The sequence below is a fragment of the Cryptomeria japonica genome, chromosome 6, assembly GCF_030272615.1.
Source record: "Cryptomeria japonica chromosome 6, Sugi_1.0, whole genome shotgun sequence".
NCBI lineage: Eukaryota > Viridiplantae > Streptophyta > Pinopsida > Cupressales > Cupressaceae > Cryptomeria > Cryptomeria japonica.
The window spans coordinates 119966347-119990578 of record NC_081410.1 but is presented as its reverse complement, the minus strand read 5'-3'; the positions used below and the strand labels follow the sequence as shown (position 1 = coordinate 119990578).

Sequence of the window (24232 nt, the reverse complement as noted above, 5' to 3'; positions counted from 1 at the left end):
TTTAACCATCTTTTCAAGTGAAGGAAGTGCCTGATAGTGAAGATGACCGAGCCTTCTATGCCATAGCTTGCTAGATTCAGGAGCTTCATGAATGAGTGCTCGAATGGGGTTAGCTGAAAGCTTATACAAACTATCATATCTATTTCCAATAACACAAGCAGATTTAATACTAGATTTCTTAGGCCATGCAAGTACTTTACCCTTAGAAAATGCTATTTGATAACCTTTATTTTGTAGGGCAGAAATAGAAATTAAATTCCTCTTAATTCCAGGGACAAATAAATTATCGCTAAGATGCAAGGACATGCCGGATTCTAAATTTAAAGAAGTGCTACCAAAACCTCTTACCAAATACTGAGCATCATCACCAATTACCACATGAAGGTTGGACTTTTTCTCCATCAAGTCAGAGAAATGCTCTCGATATCTCGTGATGTATCTAGATGCACCATTGTCTATCAACCAAGTGTTACTATCGGTTGGCACATTGCTGGGCAAGGCAGAAATGAAGAGATAGTCTTCATTATCCTCTGAGTTTGCAACTTCATTCAGGTTGGCCTCTCCTTGCATGGGCGGATTCTAACATTCTTTGGCATAATGTCCAAACTTGTTGCATCTGAAGCAATGCACACGTGAAAGATCCCTTGGCTTCTTCCTTGAATCGAAAGCAGGAAGTTTGAAGTCTCTATCTCTTTTGAAGCTGTTCTTCTTCCAGTGGCCTCCCTTTCTTCTAACATGTTGAGATGTAAGCACATGTTGACCTCCTTCATGAGAGCCTTTATGCATTTCTTTGGCAACAAGGTGTGACTCCTTTTGAATGCAATCTGACCAGAGGCGATCGAAGGAAGGGAATTCAGCTCTTCCACCTATGCTTTGAATGAAAGGATCCCAAGAGTCAAGAAGACCATTCAAAGCAATCATGACAATATCCTTGTCCACAACCTCGCTTCCAATGGCGTTGAGTTGGTCCTTCAATTCTGAAATCTTCATGAAGAAGGACATGACTGAATCTCCTTTGCTCATTTTGACTTGAAGAAGTTGCTACCTCAATGTAAGTGTCCGATTGATGTTGTTGATCTCATATATCCCTTCAAGATGTTTAAACATCTCTTGGGCTGTCTTCAGTTTGGAGATAACTGGAACAAGATGATCCTTCACGGAATCAATAAGGAACTTCTTTGCCTTGAGAGCATTCTTCTTGAATTGCTTTAGTTCTTCCGGATCCGAAGGTTCAGTCAGATCCTTGTCTTCCACATACTGTAACAACTCCAATTCTTCAAGAGCAAGGAGGACACGAACCTTCCATGATGTAAAATTGAGGGCACCTTCAAGTCTGTCCTCTACTTTCAGACCTGTAACCATCTTGCAAAACTAAAACAGCAAACTGAAAGTGAAGTACAACTCATAATCTGATTATTTTGAATGAACCTAAAGGTCTGATACCATGTTAATTTAAGCAATTAGATTATAATCAGACTGTGAATGAACAGTAACAACAATAAAACACAAGACAAAAGACACCAATACCCTGGGAAAACCTCCCTCTTGGAGGTGAAGAAAAACCCAGTTTCAAACACAATATGTATTATCTCAAATGTAGGCAATTACAAGGCAATACACTTATCTCAGATTGCTGTTCAATATATCAATGAAGCTTGCAGCCCTTATCAACAACGGATGGATAGGAGGATCAACAGTAGATGTATAAGGTCAAATTCACACAATAGAAGTCCTTCTCAAGTTTGTATGAGGGTCTTTGACTACTTTGCCACAATCAACCTTGAAGATTTCGCACAATAGACTTGTATGAGTTCGCTTGAGTGAAGGAGAGATCGCTGCTTGGAGAGCAGATAACATTTGCATGAGATAAAGTGATTGTTTAATGAGTTTGTTTGCTGTTATATTTATATCCTATCTTTGGCGCCAACTCTCAAGTCGGCTTGCACCTAATTTATTGATTTATTTTCATTTATTGCCTTTCACGTTACAAATTTGGGTCCAGCCCAAAGCTAAAATTAAGTGTCTCCATGTTACAAGTTTGGGTCCAGCCCAAAGTTACAATTGATTGCCTCCACGTTACATGATTGGGTCCAGCCCAAGATAATTTGTTTTACATAAGAGATAATACTTTTGTATTTATAATGCAATAATCAGGTATCCGAGCTAGCTATTATTTTCAACAACTGCCACTAAAATTATCCCGTCTTATGAAAAATGGTAAAAAAACATATGAAATTGGATAAGAATTTATTAGCCACAAAAGCACAAAAAAGATTATACTAAATTTGCAAAGTAGAGGTGCGAGGTTTTAGCAAATAATTTTGAGCTTCTAGAGATGTTGGAGGGAGGTCAGTCTTGGAAGCCATGCTAGTATATCGTAGCTACGTACATGTTAGATTGGTTTTAAGTTGCTCATGATTAGTTCTAGATGGGGATTGCATCTTGAGATAATTTGTTCTTGTTAGGTTATTCTTCAAATTTGATCAGTTTTTCTTTCGCACTATAAGATCAAATGCGTTTCACAAGCTTGACATGAAGATGCTGATTAATAATTTACTCTTCTTTGTTGACTACTGAATTCTCTTTTTGATAGCATCTCTTTCTTCTACTATTAGTCATATACAGTTTTCATTAGGGAATTGGAATCTAAGATTTTAGCTAGGATAAGTTGCTTCACATGATTGTTTTCTTTATGTGCTGCTATATATTAGTGACCTGTTGATCGTTTGTAGTTACTTGGGGGCATTAATGAAATTGATTTCCTTGCAATTTTCTATTTTTGTCAATAGCTATTGAAAATATTGTATTGCTTTTATATAACATGACCATTATGGTGCATTCATACTGATGATTTCACAGAAAAAAGATGATTCACTTGTGAAACTTCGGAGGTGGCTCAAAGGAGTCAGCATTTTTGACAAGGCATATGTATTTTTACCTATATACTATGAGTAAGTTTTGTGAAAAAAATCACCCTTTTTGGTAAGATTTACTTAGTTTTATAGATGCAAATGTATCTTATTTTTTGCTATCCTGGTCCTAAAGAGGATATCTTATTGCATTAATAAATTTATGTTTCCGGATATTAATTTCAAAAGAAATCTATTAAACTTTTAAATAAACAGAAATGGACATAGAGCATTAATATTGTTTCATGATGTATTATAGACATGGATCTGAATAGTTTATTTCATGAACATCTTATACAAATGCATTTGAAGAATAAAAATCAAAAGAGGTGAAATAAATGAAACTGTATTATATTAATGCCCACAGGTCAAAGGGACTGAGAACATTATCAAGTAATAACAACAGTGAGAATGTCTAGAATTGCAGCATGATATTAAGGAGATGAAAACATCTCTAAAGAAAAAATTTGAGTGACAAAGAAGCTAAACACTTGTCTATAAGACAAACAACATTGTTAGCATGTATCTGATGTAGAATGTCCACTTGAGTGCCCTAGAATTTTAGGGCATTGTGCCTAATCTTTTATGGAATCAAATAATTTCCAGCATGAGCTAAATATGCAACGTCCCTAAAATGGAAGTATGAATGGTCCTTGTAAGTTGTAACAGTGAAATGGTTGGTAAAACAACCAAAAAATGTTCCTCTCTATTTCAATATGCTGGGTCTTAGAATGCAGGTTCGCCTTTAAGTAGTCAAGGTGAAAGTGCAATTGTTCTATGACATTTATGGTAAATTGTTGTAGCTACAAGATGTTTCCTACTACAGGTACTCATGCTAGGACAAGAAACATAATTTGTTTATCCATGAAATTAGAATTCCAATGTAACCATTGAGATAGAATTTGTTGGTAACACTACTGATGGAACAAAGGCATACATATTTGGTTGGGATATCTGAACCATAGTTGAAAAAATTGGACTCCGCAATGACTTGGCTGGCCCAAAATTTTCAAAAACTTGGGATTTGCCAAAAAAGGGGCAACAACTACCTTTGTTAAGATGAAGCAATTTATGTTGAAGATCAAATTTATATTTAATTATGGTGGCAGCATATGAAATTGTGGATTAAAGAATATTAAACAATAAAATGATTTAAATTGTGTTGACCCCTTAATTTGGTGCATCCATAACAAGGACAAATTGAGGTTATGAAGAGGCACCTCTTCATAAGCTATGTCTTTTAAAAAAGCCTCCAACCATGTATTTGTTGATGTGTTTTTAGACACCTGTAACACATATTAAAATACCAAAGGTATTCTATCCTCTCTTGATTAAAATCTTCTTGGATGCTGAATTATATGATCAACCAAGATGACTCCAAGGTTTCTATAGTCAGGTCTTGACTTGTGGATAGCTTAATTGGTTGATGTGATTGCTGGTAATCTAGGGGACTTATGTTGAATACTTGAATGTTGAACGCTTGGATTTTGCCAGAATGTGGAAATTAACTTGATTAAAAAGGGCAAAAGGATAGGGTTTGAGAAGACTCTACTACTCCTAAGAATGCAAGAGACAATGAACGATTAGGTGAAATTCAACTAAGCTCTGCTTCGCCATCAACAAACAACTCCACAAAGCTATTGCGATCTTCTAAGGTAAGCACGTGATGTTCTAATTACTATTAACAACAAGGATACCATCAAGGTGATGCATGTCAAGGTATGAATAGTAATTGAAGTTAAGCTCATTTAAGGATTCCAGTTGACCACACAAGGCAAACTTACAATCAGCAAATTGCTAGTGGTATGGATAAACGAATTTCACCATTAGTCATTCACAATTCCTTTCATTGATCTAATCAATGTGGAAGCAAATGAGAAGTAGAGACCATGCAACTTGTTGAAATAACACATCAAATCCACCATAGCTTCAATGAAATCATATGCTCTTTACAACAAAGTCTTGGCAACAATCTTTGCCTTCTCCTAATTTAACTTCTATTTTAATTGCTAACTATTGATTACTATCTATGAACTATTATCTATTACTCCACTATTATTCTAGTCTTGTTAACCCTTTACAAATGAGTGATTTGAGCCTTTTATAGTGCTCTCAATACAATTCAATGGCTCATATTGATTCACAATCAATGGCCAAGATTACAAAGTGAAAACCCTAATTAGGGTTTGTTATAACAACTACCTTTTCGGTCAATGAGAAAATTACATTTAGTTTAACACGTGCCACACATTGAATGTGAACCAATAGAAAATAAGATTAGGTATCTCAAATCTTGTGCCTCCATGGGTGAGTCAAATACATTGCATCTGGACATGTTGACATGGAATCCTTTGATTGCTTAAGTGATGACAAGGATGCCACTTCATTGTAGACTTGATACTCAAGATCACAAGCAAGTGTTGATGCCTTGAGCAATATCCCTTAATACTCAACATCTCTAGCCTTTTGACTGATTGTGATGGTATGATGATGAAGGGAAGCATCACCTTGATCAAGTCGATCTTTGATTAACTCTTATGAAACTATCTGCTTCCTTGATCAGACTGGATGTAGTTTATGTGATGCCCTTGGTTGATCTTCCCTTGTTCATGATTCTACCTTGATGAATGATACACCCGGTTGGATTTAACTCCTCAATGTACTGACTATGATTCTTGGATTCCCGAAGGGAATTCAAGATTGTAAAACATTCTTTCATCATGTAAGTTATCTTACCTTCATGCCCTAAGTCCTTGACTTCTTGGTGTCGAGCTGATATCTTGATCAAGTAGAGACCTTGATGATGTAAGTTTGATGTGAGGAAAGCTTCAAATAGATCCTTTCAAGTTGTAATGCTAGCCTTGAATGTCCTCTTTGTCATTAGCTGATGAAGTTTTTGTCTTTTGAATTTGCAATGATGTTGATATGCTTTGGGGTGTAGGATTCTAATCTTTCTTGGATCTTGGACCTTGACTTTGATCTTCACTTTGTATGACTCGAGCTTGATCTTGATGTTGAAGTAACCCCTTTGAATTGCTGTTCTGATCCTCCTACAATCAGACCTGCTCCTTATCTTCCACCTGCAAAACAAACAATAAGATATCAAACATCATAAGGTACATATTAATTTTACCTATCCTTCATCTCTATATGTCTGATTTTGTCTAATCAAATGATGTCTCAAGGGCTGATTGAAGTCTGATTTTATGTTTGCTACAGGTCTGATGGTGCATGAAACTTCACACAATTCTTCCCAGATTACCATCAAAAGTGGATTGAAAATCCTTCCAAGTTGAGTTCAAAACCCCTCTTATCAGAATCGCAATACTTTGGGGTAAATTTTGATCAATGAAATGATCAAACTTTGCTACAAAATTGCTGCCTTGAGCAAAATTCGCCTTGGGAGTATGATCAATGAAATGATCAAACTTTTGATGATCTTTATTATCAAAATCTTTTGTTCTAAAGGTATTTCGCTCTGCTCTGATCAGAATCGCTGGTTATTATTTGAATGATGTTTGGAATGAGGTGATAAACTCCCTCTATATAGACGTGGATGTGAGGGTTTTGTCTCTCCATCTTCATGTTTGGTCGACCTGTTTTAGCATATAAAATGTTTTAATTTCCTCTATTTTCTGAGCGCCTTATCTCACTCAAGATGGCCAACTTAATATCAATGCTTAAGCATGTATAGGAGAGGTTGGCTTTTGGTGATTGATTAGTACAACTTGGCTAGCAGCATTAAGTTCTCCATTTGCACAATGAAGGCGGCTTTTACCCCTTCATTTGCACTTTCTAGGTGGCAGTTTAACCTCCATTTACACAATGTATTCGACCCTTAACCCTTTATTTGTATAATGAATTCGGTTTTTTATCTTTTGTTTGCATTAGACCACTTTGCTTTGGGTGGTGGTTTGTAGTTTGTTTGCACTAACCTGGCGGTATTGATCCCTTCATTTACACAATCATACTCCAGGCGGCCTTTATCTCTTTGTTTGCATAATCAATTCGGTCTTAAACCCTTGGTTTGCACAATGATGGCGGTGAATTGGATCTCATTTCCACAAGTAAGGCGCACATCTCATGGTCATTTGCACTTAACAATGCCTTAGGCGTCCTTTTCACCCTTCAACCATACAAAGATTTCGGCAAATTGACCTTTGTTTACACAATGCAAAGCGGCTTTTGTGCTTCATTTGCACAACTTGTTCTAGACATAGCGCACTCTTGCCTTTGTGTGCTAATTTGCACAAACAGGTCAGTATTTTGTTCCTCATTTGCACAACTTGGGCGTGATTTAGACCTTTGTTTGCACAAGGATTTCTTGCCTAGATCAAGCTTAGTGTGGTGGCATTTGGCGATTGGTTTGCACAAGAGAGTTGACATTTATGCCTTCATTTGCACATATTTGAGGGTGCATTTTAAGTGGTTGATTGCACAAGTCAGCTTGCTAAGGCGGCCTTTATGCCTTCATTTGCACAAGTTGGGCGGCCTTTTCACCCTCAATTGCACAAATAGCTCTTAGTAAGCAGGCCACTGCCAAGAGCATACCTTAAGCAAAATTAAAACAACCAAATTTTCACCTGAAAACTTTAATGAGCCTGATGTTTCATCATTTGGTTATTCTTTCATCATGGAAAGCAATTCATGACCACCAAGCCTCAATCTTGACCTATGCTACCTTAAATCCCTAGTGACTTATTCATGTTTGCAAATGAGATCTTGATGACTTGATTACCTAAAACAACTTAATCACGCAAGACTCATCTAATTCCAACTCCGACATTTAAACAAATCAACCCTAGCAACTTAGCATCTTTCCTTGCAACTTGCAACTTTCTTGCCTTCTGACAATATTAGCAATTTTGCAACTTTGACATCTCCTAGCAATGTGATCTCAACTACTCATCCTGGGCTGACAGAACCATCCTCCACTCATAAGTAAAGGTTAACAATCAAGAAACTACCAAGCAGAACACTAAGCAAAGCAAAAAGTGGGGGGTCCCCATTTGCGATGGGGCGATGTGTGAAAATGTCACAACAGTATTAATAGGAGATGTGTGGGACATAAAGAAGGCAAGTTCTAATCAATATATCATATGAAATAAAAGGCAGTTCTTGATTAGAATGAAGAAAAGATTTTGGAATTAGTTTTAACAAAAGGACACATCCTTTTATAAAGATACATCTCTTCTAAAAGATGCATCCTTTCGTGTGAAGAAAGAAGATATATGGAAGGTATAAAAAGAAATGAGTAGAAAAGATAAATAAAAAGATTTAAAAAGGTACATCTTTCTAGTTGCAAGCAGATTTTAGAAGGGGAGATAATTAAGTGTGCCATGTGAAGATCATCATCCAAACACATGAGGAAGGAAGAGTCATGATTCTTTGGAAAAGACATCACTATTCAAACAGATGTCTGTCTTCACAAGAGAGAAGAAGATATAAAAGGGAGTTTGTGGAAAGTGGAGGAAGTGGTGTGGAAGACAAATAGATAAATCAGATATACATCAGCAGATTGATGTGAAGAAAATATAGTAGAAGATCAGTCAAAGGCAGATTTTATATAGGAGATCTAAGAGAAAGATTACAGCAGTATATTAGAGAAATTTTTTAAGCATATTGGAGCAGATCTAATTCAGATCAAGGGGTAGATATGAAGGAATTAGATCAGACCTTGTAAGCAGATTTGAAGAAGGTTTAAGCAGATGCTTGAAGGAGATTTAAATTTATATACTAGCAGTTTTGTGTGAAGAAGACGTAAAAGTAGATCTAAAGACAAAATAAAAATACAAATCAAAAGGTATGTGTATGAAGAGGTGTGTTGTCTAGGAAGAGTTATCTCCCTTTGCAAAAGGGATCTCCTTTCATAGAATTGTTGAAAATATAAAGGCATTTGAGAAGTGATGAAAATAAGTGAGGAATAAAAAGTATATATCATACTTACATAGACAGATCTGCAGATGAGAAGATAAAAAGAAGATCATCAAAGCAGTTGAAGGCAGATTTGTAAGAAGGATCAATGGCAAATTTCTAAGAAGAATCTATGGCAGAATTGTAAGAAGAGTTTATGGCAGATTCGTAAGAATGGTAAATGCAGATTTGAAAGGGAATGAAGTATAGGGAAAGGGATATGAATGATAAAGCATTTATGATTGAGTATAAAAGATAGATTGGTGGAAGAAATAATTGTGTGACCATACAAGTATTTTATGATTAATGAGAAATCATGGAATGAATAAAAGGAAGAAGATCAAGATACCCATCATTCGTTAAAGAAGCAACATCTTGAAGCTGAAACTTTGTTGTGGAAGTTGGTGCTTCCTAAAGAAGAGATTGGTGTCTCTCGCTAATTTGTGCTGAGTTGGTGCCTCCAGTAGGTTGGTGCCTACAAATTTAAGATGTTGGTGGCTCTTAGTGAGTATTGGTGTCTCCTGTAGGCTGGTACCTACAAATATTTAGATATAAATTAAGCAATATTTTGCCATGGTTTTCCCACGCAAGTGTTTCCATGTAAATCTCGTGTTCTCCTTGTGTTGCGTAATTGTTGCATCTTATTTTGTTGTTATTGTGCAATTGTTATGCTTATGGTATTTAGTTTGAAAAAGTAAAGATTGTTACACTATTGCACTCCCCACCCCTACTTGACCCACCCCCCACGCCCTCCTCTTACTATAACTGTATGCTCATCACAAGATGATATGCTTCTTGACTTACAACTCATGCAAAGAGCATAAGTTGAAAATCTGTTTCTCACTAGGAACATGATGAGTTGCTTATACTCAATTGTGTTAAACACCCATAGTAGCATTCCATGTACATGAGATTGACGCATCAAACTAAGAGTATAAAGGGAATTCAATTACTTAGTTTTAGAAAGAGAAAACTTGGAATACTAAAAAATGATGAAATATTCCTAAAAATGGGGTAATATTTTTTGATATTCCATGCCAAATATGGTACCTAGAGTTAAAAATAAGATAATATGAGCCTAGGCTCTTAATGGATCTTAGTAAATTACAAGTTATAACTTACAAGGTTTTGGGGCTACAAAATGTGAATGTGAAGCTCCAACATCATGCTTCTCTTGCATTTAATCATGGTCATCAAATGCATCATTCAAGATGGCATCAACAAATGCCTTATTAGTTGTGATCCATTTTGATTCAAGGTAGATATCATCAAGATAAACTAATTGATAATCTTCAAACTAATTGGTATTATCTTGAGACATAAGTTTGCAATATATGTAGTAATTCAAATTAATTGTAAGTTCATTGCAATCTAATATAAACAACTAAGGCATAACTTCATAATTAACTTCTAATCTCAAAAATGAGTGAAGGACTACCAACCAGTTGAGAATGTTGGAGATTTCTCTTCAAATACTCATTTGGCTTACAAATGCACCACTTTGTTAATTTGATAAGCACTAATCTGTCTGATGGGTAATGGGGAAGCCGATACGGTGTTCCCTCAAAGCTTGATATTCTGATGTAGGAGAATCGAGGAAACTGAGTGAACCATGCACTGTACTTCTGAATCAGTGTGGTAGCCTGCTTTGATAATCTTATATGCAACCCCCCTTGCATTAATCTGACCATGCGCATTGTAAAAGCGCCATTTACACGCTCATACTAACCAATTGCATACGCAATGTTGTTTCTCTCTCTCTGAGCTATGTTATAGTAATGCAACTGAGGGTAGCGGTCATACACTTTCACTTGATTTGGCCTGTTCCCAATCTCACCCTTTTTGATCAATCCTGGTAGCGGCTGATGCCGAGCAAACATATAGACTAAGTAGGAGGTCATGGTGAAGTACGTTTTCTCCTCGAGCTCAACCAACTGTGTATGAATGTTGTCGCTGATGATTTGAGCCCAGTCAAACTTAGCCTTCCCACTGAAGACTTGCTCGGTAAAATAGAACATCCATTCCTCAAATAGATTGGAGTGGGGAAGTCCCATGACTTGGCTAAGCAAGGTAACCATATCCCCATATTCGTTGTTGAACTCGCTTCTGCTGGTCTTTTTGCCAATCCTAGTGCTTGAGGCTTTTCTTTCTTTAAAAAATTCTTCATTTATCAGTGTTTTGCACTGATTAGGATTCATGTCGTAAGCGAGTTGGGCTTCGACAATGGTTATTGCAGTGGCATGCTCAGGAAGTGGGATATCAAATGTTTCTCCAATAGCCTCAGGTGTGAAGTCAGCCATTAGCATCCCTCTTATCACCACTAATCTGGTTTCAGGCCGGTAATGCTTGGCTGCTTCAACCACGAGCTCATAATTTTGCACTGTCGGTGGGAAACCAACAGCCTGAGCAATACCACTTTCTAGCATCTGTCTGGGTTTGCCATATGCATTGGGAGAGTACACCTTGTTTCTGAAGTCCTGAATGTCTATGTGCCTGAGGTCTGTATCCCCTATATTGTCCCAAATACTTTGGACTTTTGACTCTTTAATCACTCCTCGATACTGATATTTCATTTTTTCAAGCTTACGAGGGATGTCAACTCTAGAGGTCTGTGATGCTCCTGGCGCGTCGGGTGTGTTTGAAGATTCTGTCGCCTGCTTAGGCATTTATCTTGCACACTCGGACATTGATTACGAGATAGGTTTTAATGTGAAAATATGGGTTAGTAGTGCTCGAAGACAACGTTAGCAACAAAAAATTGTTTAAACAGCCAGACAACTTAATATTCAAAAACGTTTTGAAACAGGCCTTTTAAACAATTTGAATCCTATGCTGGGGATTAAATGCATTTTGAATTTGAAAATCTGTTGGTTTGGTTAATTATTGGTTTGAGCAAATTTTCAAAATGTTGCTCTTTATGTTGTTGACGACAAAAAGGTTGCCAATGTTATTGATTTGTGTGACTTAGCGTTTAAGTTTTCAATTTTGCTTGTGCTGATTGTTTAAAATGTGTGTTTTGAAAAGATGGTTTTATGCGATTCGAGGTTTCGGACCAGAATTCCTAAATTTTGCACAAGTCTGAAATTTTTTGGCTAGAGGGCTAATTTGACAGTTAATAGTTGTGTTGATGTTCGCTTGGGTTGTGATTTTAAAGTTTACTTGCATTGCCATTTACCTTTTGACCCTAGGTTAATTAATATAGCCAATTACAATACTTCAACCACTTGGAGGGCAATGTCTGTAACATACGTAGCGTATTTGAAGAGATTTGAACCGTGAATGCTGATGGTGCGATTTTGACTGACCGAAGCTCTATCTAGCTTGAAGTTCGGGTGGATTGGCAAAGGGGCGCAATTTTATCTCCCGTTTCGCCCCATGCTTTCAAATTCGGCCTTCTTTCCCTGTCGCTTTTCTTTGCAAACTCACGATTTTAGGGAGAAAGTGTGGCTTTGCGTGACTTAGGGTTTACCCCAAACGGCTAGCTCTCAAAATATGAACCGAAGCCGAGTTTTCCCTAGGAAGATTTGGCTATATTGATGAGAATGAGAGAACTCTTGCTCCTTGTAACTTCTTGCAATCAGACCGAAACCCACTGACTCTTCCTTACTCATTTATCTTGCCTAGCAATTTCGGAATTTTGACAATCAGAATGAGCGATTTTGGTCTCTTTTACCTTTTAGCTAACCGCCCCTCTATGAATTTGGGTTATGAAATGTGCGATTTGGATAAGCTTCACGTGATTGTATAAGCCTTTATGCACCCTATCTCCAAACTTCGGGCCACAAAGATGAAATGCACGATTTAGACTATTTCTTCATTTTCGGCTTATGGAGGCCAATTCTGTGACTTCACGTCTCTTGAATATTTTCGGCCAAATAGCAGATAGATTGTGCGAACTGAAGCTGTATATTGCGATGGACTCCTCCCTTTATCGGCCTAAAGAGGTTATATTCGCGATTTAGAGGGTTTTACTTCACTTCCTTACCTTTTCGGCAAAATGATGTTCTTTTCACAATTTTGATTCTTTCTCCTTATTTCGGCTCTAAAGCCTGAATTGCATGTTTTTAAGCCCTTGTGACTTTCGGCTTAAGTTTTCAACCTTTTAATTCATTTTGCAAGCCTTTGTTGATTTTCGACCTTTTTGGACTTCTTGCGCGGTTTTGGTGAAGGTGTTTTATAGCGTGATTTGAGTGATTTTAGTTGTTAGATTTTCGACGGTGCTCTCCCTACTTTCAGCCCCTAAGCTTATTTTGCAAACTTTGTTGATTTTCAGCCCATGGGGGCTTTTTGCAAAACTTCCCAAATCGGCCTAGGAGGCCGATTTTCCAATTTTAAGTGTTATTTCGGCTTTAAAAGACGTTTTGTACCTCGCACTTTGGCCTTTTTGGCCGATTTTCCTTCTTGGGCTCTCATTTTGGCCTTTTAGGCCGAGTTTAGCTCTTTAACGATTTTGAACCTTGCACTTCAGCTTTAAAAAACCAATTTTGGAGTCTTTGTCTCGCATTTTGCCCCCTTAGGCCGAATTCTGACCTTTATTAAGTATTTTGGTCTGAGTTACCGGGTTTGGCCCCCTAGACCCCTGGTACTGGTCCGGGTCAGTCCTGGTTCGGGGTTCGGGTCCGGTTCGCCTGTGGTTCGGACAGGGTTCGTGATTCACAAGCCTAGTTCGAACCAGGGCGAACCCAAGAGGACCCAGGTCGAACCTAGGGGTCTGACAACCCAAAAATGGATTTTTTTTTGCAAAATTTAATTTTTTTAAAATTCCACCACATAAAAAATTAAAATATGACCCTAAAAGTGAGTTTTAAAACATTAACTTGGCTCATTTCACACAAGCAACATGAATACAAGCAAGGGGAAATGAAGATGTGGGATATGGAGCCAAAACATATTGATTTGGATGATTTCACTTCTCAGCTTGTTGCATTTGATAACTCTGATAGCGAGCAAACTTAAAGTGCAAGTGCAAGTGTAAGTGGCATTGGCATTGGCATTGATTCATTTGATGTCAATGTCAATGATGAGGAGGCGGAGAATGAGGATGATGAATTAGAGAATCCATTTGATGATCAAACTTTAAATTGTTGAAAGTTGAAACAATGATACTTGAATATTTTGTCATTTTGATATTAAACTTGATGTATATGATGCTGTTATGGTATGATCATAATGCTATGATTACAAGTTTATGTTGGTTTTGTTGTTTATATGATGCAATGTGACATGCTAATCTTAATTCATGCTTATATATATATATAATTTACATGTTTTTGTACTAACGAACCCAAATCCCTTTTCAAAATTTTGCCGTACCGGCGTACTGGTTCTTCGAACCCGAACTGGCAACCTAGATTTTGGCTTGAATTTCGGCCTTTCAAGCCAACTTGTGAGCCTTTGTTTTGCATTTCGACCTTAGAGGCCGATTTTGAGCTCTGTAAGTTGTCTTCTCTTCGGCTTAAAGGGCGAATTTGAAAGCCCCTTCTTCCCCTAGGCCTAAAAGAGGCTTTTGCGAGAAATATCTTGCTCACCTATCTCTACCGGCTTCAGGCTTGAATTTTGCCCATGAGCAATGTCGACTCGACAAAATTTGCGATTTCACCTTAGGCTCTTCATTCAACTTTCCTTTGCGAATAGAATTGCGATCATCTTTCAAGGTGCGAATTTCCTAGGACTTAGGAAGTATCATCTTCTCAACGCTCAAACTCCTAACTGCTGCATCTTTCCCGCGAATCTACCTAGACCTCCTACTCGAGACCTCAGTGAGTACGCGACAAAAAAAACGAGAAAAAGGGGGGGGGGGGCTGTCGATGATGGGGAGTGTGTGCAAGGCACAACACAACCCTAATTAGGGCATATCTTTGGAGACTCATTAAAAAACTAACTTGGAAGCAAAGTGATTATGTTGGATATTATTTCTCTTTCTCGTCTCCCTTGAGGAGCTTGTGGTTTTGAGGGCTTTGGAGACAGAAACCTGCATTGTTTCTGCACATCTACAGCTATGAGAGACTAGCCAAGGGTGTGAGGAGGAACTCCATATCAGGGGTTTCGATCAGGCAACAAAGAAAATAAGTTTTGGTTTGCAAATCTGAAGCCACCTACCTGCTAGTGTGTGTGGCTGTACTTTTTGTTTGGAAGGTTTGGTAATATGTTTTGGGTCATCTTTGTGCAAGGATATATTAGCAACATATTAGAACGAATTGTGTGAAGACTTGGCAGTGATTTTGAGGAGTTTTTTGGGCCAGCAAAGGAGTTGTGACAGTGACTGTAGTGAGGTGGTTGCTTGCTTGGTAGGCCGACCCCCTCTTCTTCTCTTTGCAAGGTCAGTATTATCACAAACCCCTTTCTAATCGGTTCACCACTGTCATACAATCATCCCAATACAACAAACAAGTTTTGAAAGGGTCCAGCAGCTAAAAGGATATCAAAACACATTAAAAACAGACTTACATCAGGCTGTATTGACTCAAAATTGTAGATTTCACAAATATTCCCAACTCAAGGGGTGACTGGAGTTTATGCATTCCAGCACTATTGCTGTCAGCAAACTACCTTGTGACAAGGGTTTGGGAACAAAGGGAGCAGATTTTTTATCACAGTTTACCATTTTCTGAGTGTGCAACTTGGTTGTGTGCTGCCATCAAAAGTCCAACTTTGTAACAATTCAAGCTACCGGATATGTTGGTAGTGGTCTTAAGGACTTCATTTTCTTTGTAGTAGCACTCTTATCTAAAGATTTGTATACTCAACTTCAATTGAAATCTGATAAAGATAACTAAGTTAATGTAATTGTTCAAATCAGTTTTCAGTTTACTTCTTGTTATTAGTAGAAAGTATTTATCTATTCAAAACTTCAAACACAAAAAAACCACACCTTTTGCAACTTCTATCTAGCTCTAAAAGATCACATTCAAAGACATACTATTATTTATGCAGGAGCATCTGGTGGTGTGAGGGCAATCCTGCATCACCCAAAAAAAATTCGTTTTGTTAAGTTTTCTTTTAATTTTTTTGCATTCCTAGATACCCATTTGGTCGAATAAGAATTTCTAATTGTCAGAATTGTCCATCTACTTTTTCTAGCCAACCTGCTATTTTTAGAAAGTTTCAATTTGAAGGCAGATGGAGCCATAAATTTGCATGAAGCTTCAGAACGTAAAAATAAGGACTTTGGTGAAAGAATCAAGTCAAAATCATTCATGGTTTGAAAGTTATTCATGTTTTAGTTTCTTGAAAATCTGCTAAAAATTCTACCGAGTCGGATTTGAGACACTAAATGGCCCCGAATGGCCCAAAAATGGCGGGAATTGGTAGAGCAGATTCTTAGAATATTCTTCACTCAGAGAGCTTTCCGACGGTTCAAACGACACGTCAATCGGATTGTTGGATCAAAAGTTATGGTTGCCGAAAGTTGGACAGCTTTTCGGAAAGTTTCCAGTTTTCGAATTTGGCTCAATTTTAGAATTTCCAATTTCATGTTTTGGCGCCTATCCGCCAAATTTTAATTTTCAAATTGTAATTTTGGCTCCAAATCCTAGGGAGGCTATTTAGGACTCATTTTGGGTAATCTTGTAATAGTTTTTGGGTGGGAAAAGTTCGATTCTGAGAAAGGGGTTTTCTAGGACATTCAGAAAGCTGTAATCTGTTACAGCCTGTGAGGATTTATTCCTCTTGTTGGCATTTGCATGTATTGAAGATAGTTTTCAAATAATATCAATATAATCTTTTGTTGCAAATCGCTGTATTTTTCTGTGTCTCGGGTTCTACCCTCATCAATTATTAAATTAATTAAAGAACAAGAAGGTATTCTACTTCTACTATTCAAATGTTCAGTGTCCCAGAGAGGGTGAGACATTTCACCCTACCCTTCACGAGAGCACAGACACAGGAATGGGTTAAACTGCCACCTGAGCCTAGTGTTTGTATCATAGAAGCAACAATTTGCCAAAAAAATGCGATTATACTTGATTAATCAGGAATCGGAATTGGAGCCAATTTTTCTCCCCAAAAAGTTGGAATTAATTGGTCAATGATTTTTACCAATTGTCAACGATTATTTCATGTTTTAATCACAAAAAAAATGCGTGTTTAATTGGATAAAAATCGCAGAAAGCCTACAAAAGACAAAACTACCGCGAAAACCCTAAAAAGTCTACAGAATTTGCTATTTATCACATTGCGCGGCAGCAGGTTATTCATTCAGCTTGTTGCAGAGGAGAAATTAGTCGAAGTCAAAGTGAATACGTGTTGTTTTCTAGTCACGCGACAGAGGCTTCACCAGCGACTTAAAATTCTGCAAATTAATTGAAAGTAGGCTTCTTAAGCTTCTTTTATAGTTCTTTCTTTTTTACGATATATGTTTGTATGTCTATATGTTCGTGTGTTATACATATCTAATATAACACATAAACATACACAACCATGCACAAACATAAATGAAGTTAACAGATCTATGCCTAATACTTACACCTTTGCAATACCCGCAAGTGTTGAAGCACTCGATAAAGAAGTTGAAAGTGCTAGTTGATATGTGTATTAATGAGTAATATTTTGGTCACTATATAAGATCATATAGCTGTAATTTGTAAAGCAGAGACAACATGTGTACTGCTAGTTATAGTTGTTGGTTTTGATGCAATTTGAAGTGCTCATTTTGTCTTTGGCCCTGGATTGTTAGTTCCTTTTTTGTGATATTCTGTTAGAGATGTTATTAACTGATTGCTTTTTAGACTCAATAGCTTATTGTAACATAATTAGTAAATAATTTTGAAATATTAAAAAATAAGGATCTTCTATTTTATGTACAGCTTAATGTTTTCTACCTAATCCCCCATTAGTGTATAGATTATAAGTAAAAGCCTCTTTAGTATTCAGAATTCTAACTCTAATATAAATCTATTCAGAGTAGAACTTAAAAAGAAAAAAAAATGCCCCAGCATTACCTCAAACTAAAAAATTTCCAGTCTTCCCATTTTTGGTGTATTGTTTGTTGGAGTTGTGTAATTGTAAGTCTGTAACCAGTAACCATAAACCTTGTCATTTAAAAAGCAGGCTGTATGATAGAATCATTTAGAATGTACTAGTAGACTCACTGCATAAAAATTATCTTTGAGGGGATTTGAATCAAACCCTCTGTTAATTAAAGATCAGAATTAATATCAGACTGGTTACCTATAATAAAAGAGAATTATAGTGCTAAAAGTACCAATCTTGGTATTAATGTGTCATAGTATAAGATTGATTATTTAACATTCATCTAGGTTGCTTATTAACAAATATTTGTTAATGGGAGTCTGATACGTTCATCTCTCAATCATACAATTTCAAGCCAAACCTTTAGAAACCAGCTGTTTATTCAGGTTCTTTTATGATTTTATCAATTATCATTACAATTTCTTGTTTACTATTCAGCCAATTTCTAAATCCTCAAATTCCTATTTAAAAGTAGGAAGCTGAATTTGTATAGATGTAGTGGCATTGAAATGCTGAAAGGCTGAAGCTAAGTGCTTTTGTAGATTTGATTCTTGATCACAATGCCACGCTAGAAAGACTTTGCATGGACACATTGCACACCAATTCCTGGTAATATGAAGGTTAAATGAAATTGGTGTCTAAATGAAGTCAGTGGTGGAATGTATCGTTTCAAATGGTATTTGTCAAAAGAACGAAAATAATATTGAGAGTTGCTAAGAATGCCCTGCAGATGTCTCGTATCAGGCAAATGGTGCAGGAGCACCTAGGTGGCCATGTGCTTCTTTTTGGCCTTGTTAAGTTATTTCAAGTTTTAATGACATGTCAAGATGTAATAAGGTCATGAATGACCATTCTTCATGTAATAAGGTCCTTGAGACCAATTTGTAATGTTTGAGTTCAATATGGGGCCCTGATAGTCTCATTGTTGTCAAAATTGTCATTATTAGGTGAAAGTGTGTCAAAGGCCTCAAATGGGGTATTTCATCATGTATGGAGGATATTTGGGCCTATTTGAATGTATTCATAGTGGTTTGAGGTCATAGAGGTCCTATTTTAGGTTTGGAGTCAAGTTGTGCAAAAGTTGTCAAAATTGACAAAAGTTGTCAATGTAAGTTTTGTTGCAAAAAGTACATTAAAGGTGGTTAGAGGCTGGTTAACATTCAAATGGTGGTTATGGATGTGGGGAGGATTTAAGAACCTATATATACCCCTATTTCATCAACCAAAGGGTTGGTTGGGTGATGTAAGAGTGCACAATTAATGAAAAGTGAAGTTTTTACCTTGCATATTCCTTGTTTCCCAGGCGTAACAGTCTGATATGCTGCAAATTTCTCTGTGAAAACATGTCTCTTGGCATTGGAAACCTTTTGATAATGAAAGAGGAGAGAATCCCCTAAAATTTGGCTTTTGTTTCATTTGATTTCATTATGTTTTGAAGAAGTTATATCAATTTTTGTGAAAACTGTCACAAACCCTTGCTAGGGTATCCAGTGACATAAAATAATGTAATTTTTGATCATCCCACCATAAAAAACCCATGTCATTGGATGGGATGACCCTTGTAAATGTCTATTTTCATATTTTCTTCTTTACAGGGTCCCATGAAGAGGTTGGCACGTGCTAAAAGGTGACACAAATCTGAGTTTTTTGTGTCTCAGTCTGGAAATGACAGTGAATTGATGGTGTTTGGGTGGTGAGAGTGCAAGATTGGGCTCCCAGAAGTTGGGTGAAGGGTTGGGAAGGTGTGAGGGGTTAGTGCAGACCCTAAACAATCATTTGTGGCCCTTGATTGGTCAAAATACTCACCATTTTTATGACTGTCCTAAAACTGGTTATATTGCTGTCCTAAAGACCTAGTGGACTGAGATTTTGTGAATGTGATGAGATGAATGAGTTTGGTGAGTGGAAGACCATTGGGAAAGGTGTGTGGGAGTCCTTAGTGACCTTTGAAGGTGATAGTAAGCCCTAGAGAGGGGAGATGGCTCAGATTTTTATGACTGTTCTAAACAAGGTTGTGGCTGTCACAATGAACCAGTGATATAGCAGCAAGTTTTTTTTATGGCCATTAGGGTGGATGGGTGGGTCAAGAGTAGTGCGTTGCCTATGTTGAGGAGTCTCTTCAAGGGTGTCATGAAATCCCTTGGGTTGGTGAGTATTCCCTTGGCATTGTGAGTCATACCTAGGGACAAGTTCGAGTCCTAATAGGAGTTGAGTTTGTGTGGGTGGGGTTAAAGAGTTTGGTTAGGTCTAATTGTTGGGAGACTCAATTTGACCTTTGAACAAGTTTGTTGAACCTAATCTAATGGATTCCAATGGTTGGACAAGGGTTGGGAAGCATGGACTCACTTTTGGGTTGTTGAAGCCTATTGAGCACCTATTAGCCATGTGGGGTTCTTGAGAGTTTGAGAAGAGTTGTCACCTATTTGAGTAGGTGAGTTGGGAGAAAGATCTCCCTTAGTTTGTGTTTGTTGGAGCTCTGCATCAGCAAAGCAATCTCTTGGTGGGCAAGATACGGCATTCATAAAAACACATACATATATAAAAACAATATGGAACGGCAAGATACGGCATTCATAAAAACACATACATATATATATTTAACATAATTTTCTAAGTTAATAGAGAAGATTTTCATTATTGTGAAAGCAATATGGACACATAATTGGCGACATATTCTAAAAGACTATGCTTATATATAGTTTTATTATTAAAACAAAACTCAAATACATTAATAGTTTGGTAGAATCACATGCTATCAAAAATATCATCACTATTCTCCTGAAACTGGAGATCTAGATCATCAAAATTATCCGAAGAGTTAGGATAGTTGGATTGAGTGCGGCCACCAACTAGACTCTCAGAACGCACTGAAGATTCACCAGAGGATCCTCCTACTATGTCAGAATGATCAACAATGGGATTGAGATGAGTCAATGAATTTACAAATACATCAATGTCACTCATCTCAGGTTGTACATCCCAAAGTCTACTAGGTCCTTTCATGTAGTCTTCGGAGGAATGCGACAGGAGGCGAAGATTAGAATGCACGTATACAAGGTCTTCTGCTTTGCTGGCTGCCAACCTATTTCGTTTCATAGAATGGATGAAGCCATATGTACTCTAGTTCCTCTCAGATGCAGAAGAACTTGAAACTTGTAAAAAAGTTTATATTATAATTTATAAGTTACAAAACAATCAATTTATCAAATAAAAATTTAAATAAAAAATAATTTAAATTACAACATAATTCATATAAACTCAAGCCTGTGATAGAAGTTTGATAGCCAATTTTTGCAAATGTCTAGTTGTAGCACCATGGAAGTTCCACCATTTTATAGGATCCATTTCTTTTTTATCAGCCATTGCATCAACATTTGCATAAGTTCCATCAGAGGATGCAAATGTCCCAAACTCATCTCGAATCTCCTTAGCAATTCTAGGATCTGTAAACATTTTTTTGAAAGCTTTTCTATAGCTCTCAACATCTTCAACATCCATATTTGGTGCTGTCCTATTTGGCCATGCCAACATATTAGCATGGTAGTACTTGGGATTCAAAGCATATGCCAAAAGTTGCAAAGGAGTCGTCATTTTATCCCATCTCTTCTTGATGATCTTATATATTTGCCTATAAAAAAATTCAGAGGGATCTTGCTCTTTTGCTATAATGATATCTCTGACTTGTTCCACCATTGTATCTATGCAATCATAGATGTCACCCAATATTGGTTGATCAGTATCACAACGATGAATGAGGGTGTATATTGGCTCAGTGAAGGATAGTAAATAATCTATTTGAGCCCACCAATCATCATCAAGAATAAATCTTTTGATATTAGTTGCTCTATCTGTTTGAGATTGCCTCCAAATTGCCCAAACATCACTTATCACCATACTTTTCAAGGCTTGTTTGACATCCACAAGCCTTTTGCGAACAATGTAGTGCGTGGCAAAGTGTGTCTCAACCACCTTTAATTAAATAATAAAAAAAATTAGAAACATATAAATCTTACAAATATTTCAAATTTAAAAAAAAAAATGTTAAAATAATTTTAATACAAAACATACCTTTAGCAACTCTTGCTTGGCGAACTGTTTGTAAATGGCCTGTGACATATGATGATTACAAATGAACATCTAAATTTCTTTGGCTTCTTCATAGATTTTATGTATCCATTAAATTTTGCCAATTTTTTGGAGCATCAAGTTCAAAGAATGAACTACACAAGGGGTCCACCAAATGTTTGGATACCTTGCTTCAATGACCAACCCTGCTGCTCTACACACTTTTGCATTATCAGCGATTACCTGAACAACATTTTTTGGTCCCACTGACTCAATTGCCTCAATTAGAATGTTGGCAATGAATTGGGTATCTTTCTCTTCTGCATTGCATTCGACTGCTTTCAAAAACATAGCCCCCTTTGGGCTCATTGCAACCACATTTATTAGTGGCCTATTTCTAACATCCTTCCATCCATCAGAAATGATAGAAACCCCTGAGATTTTCCATGAATTTTGAATCACTTGCAATTTTTTGTCAATAATATCTTTTTCTTTAGACAAAAGGGTTGTACGAACCTTCTTGTACCCTGGACCTTTGTATCCTTTTGGGGCTTCATTAATTGACCTAACCATCTCCTGCCAAAATGGAGAGCGAACCACATTGAATGAAATTCCATTCGCATACAGGCAACGTGCAATATTCTGATCTGTATCCTCTTGACTCTGCAAATTAAATGCCTTTTCAAGAGGTCCTAAATTGGTCCTCTTGTGACCAATAGAGGTTCCTGAAGTTGGATGCAAAGGGGGTCTATTGAGACTTAGACTTGGCCTTTGATTCGATGTTTGAGCCCAAATATTAGCTTCATCCTCTTCTTTCTGATATTTTGCAATCTTCTTTGCTGACAATGCTGACAATCCATTCCCTGGATGATTACCAATATTTGGGCCAGGACATACTTCACATCCTGTACCTTTTATGTGGCAAAGGTGCCCACGAACCCTAGTATAAGAACCATTGTAATCTTTTAAACATTCGTGACACTTCCATTTAAAACCTCCACCACGTTGAAATTTTTCAAGGATGGTGACATATTTCCATAATGGAAACCTAGGGTTTGGTTTGATCCATTTGTCGTTTTCGGCTGATGATGATGATGATGTCGCCATGATTATTGTCCTACAAAAAACATAATTTAATAAAATTACAAAATATAAATAATTATACATTAACTTTAATATAAAACACAAATGATAATTTAAAAATCGATTTAAGAATGTAAAACTAAAACTACAACTATTAAAATAAAATTACTAATTAATAAATAAAAATAAATATAAATTATGTTAAATAAATTTTAAGTAAATATTAACAAGTCACACTAAATATTTAATAAACTAAATAAAAAAAATTTGATAATGTAACTTAAATAATATTATATGCTTATTTACTATTTAAAAATTAATTTTACAAAACATATAATCTAAAAATTATAATATTATAATTATATATTGTGTACAATAAATTTTAAAAAATCAAGTATAAAAGTATTGTTAAATAAAAAAAATTAAATCTACAACTATTAAAATTTAAAAAAGTTATAAAGCTAAATATAAATCATGTTAAATAAATTTAAATAAATATTAATAAATCAAACTAAATATTTAATAAACTAAATAAATTAATAAACTAAATCAAAATGTGAATCAATTAAAAAAAGAAGAAGTAAAACTAAACATTAATATATAAATAAAACTAAAACTAAATTAAAAAAAATAAAACTTAAACCAAAACTTCAAAACATCATAAATTTATAACAGGCATAAATATTTTCCTACCTACGAGTTGGGTGCTGTCGGCCAAGTTGAAGCTGCTACCGCGCGAGTTGAAGCTGCCGCCGTGTGAGTTGAAGCTGCTGTCGCGCGAGTTGGAGCTGCCGTGCAAAGAAGTGAGTGAAGCTGCAGAGAAACTCCTATCACCGCAACTGCCCCTGTGTAAACTCCTATCACCAAAATCTAGAAAAAGAAATTTACAAGCCAAAGCTACGGAAATGAGAAAATTCAAGCTAATTGTGTAAACTGGATGAATTATAGTGCTGCCCGACCATGTATTTATAGGAAAATATCTATAATTTGTGCATTGCATCGGCTGTTTACTGTAGATTTTTTTAGAATGCCTATCCAAACGAATCTGAAACGTTTGGAAAACGGGCAAGTTTTTGTGACACGGCAAAAAAAAAATAGCAAGTTTTAAAAACGCCCAGTCACGTTTTGAGAACATATGGCAGCCGTATCGTATCCGTATCCGTATCAAATACGCCGGAATGGGTATTTGGGGGGAGGAGGTGCCGTTTCCGGTAACTCTGTATAAAATTGATACCAAAACATACCAAAATGTTAGGAATTGATCCTCTAACAAATATGAGCCATCCAGCATA

The 24232-nt window shown here is 36.5% G+C and overlaps 1 protein-coding gene across 7 annotated transcripts in view; it reads left to right on the top strand.

The window, feature by feature from the left end:
* LOC131053738 (ubiquitin-like-specific protease 1D) overlaps positions 1-24232 on the top strand; it is a 163058-nt gene that overhangs the window by 64921 nt on the left and 73905 nt on the right. For all 7 annotated transcript variants that reach the window (XM_057988380.2, XM_057988377.2, XM_057988378.2 and 4 more), the window contains exon 9: positions 2860-2951. In XM_057988380.2, the coding sequence (XP_057844363.1) occupies positions 2860-2951 (92 nt within the window). The remainder of the gene's footprint in view (positions 1-2859; positions 2952-24232) is intronic.